The sequence below is a fragment of the Crassostrea angulata genome, chromosome 6 (assembly GCF_025612915.1).
Source record: "Crassostrea angulata isolate pt1a10 chromosome 6, ASM2561291v2, whole genome shotgun sequence".
NCBI classification, from domain to species: Eukaryota; Metazoa; Mollusca; class Bivalvia; order Ostreida; family Ostreidae; genus Magallana; species Magallana angulata.
This window is the reverse complement of record NC_069116.1, coordinates 43,343,959-43,349,958: the sequence shown is the minus strand read 5'-3', so window position 1 is coordinate 43,349,958 and position 6,000 is coordinate 43,343,959. Positions and strand designations below refer to the sequence as shown.

The 6,000-nt window shown below is 33.9% G+C and overlaps 1 protein-coding gene across 1 annotated transcript in view; it reads left to right on the top strand.

Moving 5' to 3' along the window:
- Positions 1 to 1,400: 1,400 nt before the first annotated feature.
- The window catches only part of LOC128190836 (uncharacterized), a 36,702-nt gene continuing 32,102 nt past the window's right edge, over positions 1,401 to 6,000 (top strand). Inside the window, exon 1 of the mRNA XM_052863048.1 lies at positions 1,401 to 1,988. Coding sequence (XP_052719008.1) covers positions 1,416 to 1,988 — 573 coding nt within the window. The 5' untranslated portion in view covers positions 1,401 to 1,415. The remainder of the gene's footprint in view (positions 1,989 to 6,000) is intronic.

Sequence of the window (6,000 nt, the reverse complement as noted above, 5' to 3'; positions counted from 1 at the left end):
GGTTCAGTCAATGTTAACAAATGACCAAGGAGGATTTGAACTGATGATCTACGGTTCACGAGCACGGTGCATTAACCACTGAGTTGTTTATTTAAGGGTTACAATAGAAGAACGTAATAAGTTTACAATCACAAAGCTCCATTACATTATATAATATAGGTAACAAATGGGAGTGTCTGAAGACAATATCTTAAAATGAAAATAAGTTTCAATTTAGCTTAATTCGATCAAATTCTCACAAATTAATGTTCACAAATAACTTACAGGTGTGGCGATGGGACTTTCAATCTTTCACTCAGTGAACACATGCGGTGGCAGACATGAAACCAGGTGCAATATAAGCATTATCATTAAGTTTGAAATCCAAGGTTAATTTCCAGCCCCCTTTTTCCAAAAAAAAAAAAAAACAAAAAGAAAGAAAAAATAGGTGAGAGATAAAAACAAGCCTATTGTCTTATTTCTGCTGTCGTTTCGAACGAAACACACAGAGCCGACAGTTCCATTATCAAGTCTAACGATGCTACACTGCTGATAAAGGGGAAAATCTCCATCCCGTGGAGGCAGAGATATACAGAAAGGTCATTCCCCTACAGGGGTGTCGGACCGTGATCCCCAGTAATTGTGATGTTACATGTATTACAGAAGTTGTGATATTCAAATTGGCGTAATATCCGTTTACGTGGTATTATACACTATATGAAAAGAAGATTAGTATATTTTTCCCGATTGATTGATATAAAGCCAGCTAAATACCATCGATAGTATTTCAATATGACATTTATTTAAATGCACTTGACAACAGTTTCCACGATTAAAAAGCCAGTGCGAGTGAATTAAATTTATTATGTCGGATGTACATATAAAAGCATGGTAAATATGACCATCATGTTTCTTGCATGTTTGGGTAATATGAAGTTCATAAAGGTTAATTTTATCTATTTAATCTATGACATCATACAAAAGTGTCGTTTATGCGCAGTATTACAATATATTTTTTATAATATCCGACCCTTGTCATCTTGGGAGGTGGCTCAAAGCAGAATGAAAGCAAATAAAACCCGAAGCGTAAAATACCTATCGGAAACTGGTTGAGATTCTGATGGCGGAGTAATTTTGCCAACGAGATACAGCGTGAGTTAAAAGCTCCGTGATTGGTGAACCGCGGGGAATGCGCTGCAAGAGCGATTTTCACCGGATCAAAGTCAGATTAAGTATCGAAAAGTTAACATAATATTCACATAGAGATAAAGAACATTTTCAGTTTGATACAACCGAAACTACAGGCAACTGCTGCCGATATCAAGCGGGAAAAAATGGCCAGAAATTGAAATTTAACCTGCGTATATTGTTTGGACTTTTAAAATTCCCTCGTGCATTTAACAGATGGAGTAATTGTTAGTATTTAAAACAATCATATGACGGAAAATTCTGATTACAAATATTGTGTATCTGTAGAAATTGATGTCCCAGATTCGCGAGATCAAAATGAAATTGAAAGTCACGCGGGAGATCTGGCCTCACTACACCTAGAGGACAGTGATTCCGCGGCGCAAAACAATCCCCAGGTGACGGACGAAGAGAGACACGAATCTCATGCGATATTTTATATAGAAAATGAGTTATGTAACGATGATAACGATGACAACCCTTCCCCCGAAAAATCAGGAGATGATATTCTGTTCATCCCCGACCACGAATCGTCATATCCAAACGAAACTTTTAACAATGACCACCAAGAAACAAAAGAGGCTGATGAAAATATATGCTTTGATGAAAACGACGAAGTTCCACAATTCCAGGTAGTGTATTCAGATGAAGAGAAATATTCCGACAACGAACTACCCGATAGCCTATCTCCATGTCTCCCCGGAGAGCGACGGGGGTCCAAGTGGAGCGCGACAATTTTGTTTGTGGCCTCGGAAGTTCAGTTGATTATTGATCTGGCTGAGTTCTGTCCTCCAGAGGGATATCTCACAGGGCCATCAAAGGTTTGACAATTTTTCTTCCTTTTCTTGAAAAATAATGAATGTTAAATTTTGAATTAAAAAAAAAACCAAACAATTTCTAGTTTGTTTTACAGTTAATTTTTATCATTTCATTAAATTTCTGAAAATTGTGTAAAACTAAAATATTTTTCTATTTAGACAAAAGATGATGTGTTTTGTTAAGTTTTACATGTAATATCTAACCCACTGTTGTCTTAGTCAAAGTGCAATTACTTCGTTCAATGCAATTTTGCGCACTTGCCTTCTTTTTCCTTCAACAGCTGGAGTGAATCTGGAATGCATTGTATCTATTGTAGCTAAATACACTCTCTGAGAGTTTACTCTCTTAAAATCTTATTTTCATCCTATATCAGTGATAAGCATCAGATATGTAAATTTATTACGACCAAGATAAAATCATAATGGGGTTCCCTGTGCAGACTGAAATGAAAATGTTCACGCCGTCTCACATTTGGCCCTATATAAAGTAATGAAGGCATTTAGCTTGAAAGGAAAATTATTCGCACCGGAAAACAAAATTTCAAGCGTGGTTGCATTGTTTGAAATTCTTCAAGACCAGGGGCAATTTCTTGAGAATCAGGCGAAGAAGGTTTCAGAAAATCCGATAATTATGAAAAAGTTTTATAGACTAGTTAGCAATGACTGAAGCTGAAAATACCTTTTGGTCAATATCTCTTTATCGTTATGTATATCTAATTAATATCAATTTGTTCTTATGAAAACGACGAACATGAAAAACTCTAAAAAGCTATGGAATCTTGAAAAGTTATAAACTCTGCAGTTTAGTTTGTTAAATTCAGAAAATAAGTTTATTTTATTCATGTGAATTGATTAATATGTATATTACATGTATTTATTTGCACCTTATAACCCTCACCCCCCCCCCCCCCCCCAACGTATGGTAAAAAAAAAACCCTTTAAATGCATTTATTGTTATGGTGACTTTAAATTTTGAAGCTAATTCTTATTATAACGCCTGCAATGAAGAACCTATTGGACGCAAGACATAACACACATATGGTTATAATAGTTTCCAGATTTGTCTGTACCAAATATGGTGTTGTACATGAAAGTAAGTAAGCAGTGGCATTGAATGTAAAGCACAAATTGAATACGTCATCAAAGACTGAACTGGCGTTTCATAGCATTTACGCTTAATATGAATTCGTGATAATGTAAATTGTATCGGGATCATGGCAGTAGTGCTACGAATTTTCCATGATCATCAATGAAAACTTTAGCTTTTCGAGGCATATTGTTAGAAAACCGATTTGGTTTGCGTGAAGTTCATAAGGCCGAGTCATGATAATTCATTTAAGAAAAAAACAAGCTACAAAATGTATCTCAAAATACTTCAGACGTAGATTCTTTTTTTTTTCATCTCTGCCAAAGGCCAAAAATACTTCTTTATATTCTTTACGCATACTTAGTAATTATCTAAAACAATTAATTGCGCGGGTCAAAAAAGTCAAACGTGACATCAGAAATACACTTTTTTCAAATAAAAAGACTTCAGAAAATATATATGTCCATCTGTTCAAACCATGCAATGGAATTATCTAGTAAAAAGATTGAAGTATGCTATTCAATTTGAAAGTACATGTATTGGTAGCTGCATACTGAATCCACGGCTTAGATTAGTAATCAAAATTCAATATTCTTCTTGTAAAAGACAGAAAAAAATAAGCCTCACAATGTTTTACAGCAATAAGTTTATTGGCGAGTTTTGCACTTAAACCTTTTTCTAAGGTTTTGGATCTGAGTAGACGTTGAATTAGAAACAGGAAATTGTGGTGTAAGACACAATAGCGCTAATCTGCAGAGAGGATGTTACAAACCAAGGAACGATACAGCTTTGGTTCTAACGATTGCATAATATTGATAAATGCTCGCTTCGGCTTGTGTACATCAAGGAATTGTCTGGGAAATGTTGTATTCAGTAAACAGAATCAACGAACCGGTGATTTGGGCTAAGAGAAATGTTTTCCTTTCCGACCATTCAATTCATGGTCTTTATCAAAATGTAGTTTTACCTGCCACTTTTCAAGACCAAATTCATATATATAACTGAATGGGAAATACGTCATGTTAATATTTAAATCAATATATGAATGATTTTATTGGCAGCTAAGTTCGTTTAATAAACAGATGTGATAAATGGAAACCCAACAATAAAAACTCATCATTTGACCCTTTACAGATATATATTTACATTTTTAGTATCTTTGTGATAAAACAACGAATCAAATTTGTAACTTATAATTCAATACATTTCATTCCGTAGTGTTGGGGCGCAAGCGGGGTTTGCATAATTATAGAAAAGGAAAAATTGTAAAAATTACTATGATTTAAATAAATGTTTAATCGGACGATTGTTGAAAACTATTTAAACATAAGTAATAAGGATTCATTCTTTGGACATTATAAGGTAATCAAATACAGTAGTGCGAAATCAACTATGGGCTTTATGACAGATTTGATCACACCTCGACCGTATTTGATCACCTCATAATACTCAAAAGAAAATTTTTAAACTCCTCTTAAGAGGGCTCTATGATCGTGGCCATTTTGAGACTTTGTCGATCTCCTTTAGAAGAAGAGTTTAACATAGAATATAAAAAATAACCCACAATGATATAAAATGTTAGTTTTATGAATTTTTTTCTTTACTAAATAACAGTTTATAGCCAAACCTATCAAATCTTAAGATTCAGGCTAGATCTAATGGTAAATTTGTTGACCACACGGTCTCCTTAAATACTAGTATGCAATGGAACGATTAATTCTAGTACTTGCTAAATTCCTGTGGATTTCGCAGGAACCCCTCAAACGTGAATTCCAAATTTAAAACATATAAACTTGAATGTTCTTTTTTATAAAGTAAGTGGGAATCCACATTTTATTCAAATGGAAAAGTAACTGCATTGGTATACATGTACCTTGAAGTTCTTAACTGTATCATTCCTGTACATGACAGCGCACGCAACAACCTTTGCAGCTTTGATATACAAATACAATGGCATGTGACTAAAGAAAACAATGGTTTCAATTTGACATGCAATTATGTGGAATAACAATCTGTTTTACTGTTTCAACACCTGCCACTAATCAATTGCTTTTATCCGGAATGTAAATTTCCGTTCTTGAGCGTGAAATATATATGCAAGTTTCTATTTTCTTTAGGTGCAATGATATCCAAAAATCTAAATTGAAGGGTAATTTACAAGAGGCCGTTTGTCTATTTCATTGTTATTTGCCACCTTTACTGTCTATTTTAATGTAAATAATTGTTTGCTTTCTGGAATCCGACTTGCCGTATGAAGTGGCAACTACTCTTCAATGGAAAATAAAATGCAAGTGCTTAGTGCATAGTGAAAAGGCAAGAGATAAAACGGGGACATTTATTACTAAAATGAATACTACTACGAAACGTTGCATAATAAAACAGCGCAATAACAATTTGACATTTGAATTTAAGAAGAAATGTTGTTCTATAAATGGCCCAGTTTAAGAGTTATAGACACTAGTAAATCTATTACAGTCGGTATTGTTATATATATACAATGCCACTGATCTGCACTGGAAAATTGTCATAAAAAATTTGCAATTATTTGTTTATTTTCATGCTGTAGAAATCTCGAGGTTTGTGAGTGGATGGGCCATTTTGCAGAGAGTTGAATAAATAGTATACACGTAGTGATAGCAATGGTTTTGTTTTTTTTAATGCAGATAGAAGAAGTTAAGAAAAGAAATAGATTTATAATCAATTTGTGGGCGAAAAACATGAGCTATTATACTCAGTATGTTGATCATCATTTGTAACAACTCAAATGTACATGAAATTGGAACCAACTACATGTATGACTTTGGGGATGGGGTTAATTTTTTTCCCGTATCTAGATACTGTGTATAGGGAAATATTCGCCTTCGTTTTATTTTCGCCATGTTTACCCTCGTTAAGACTCGGGAAAATTCAAAATAATATTCAAATTAC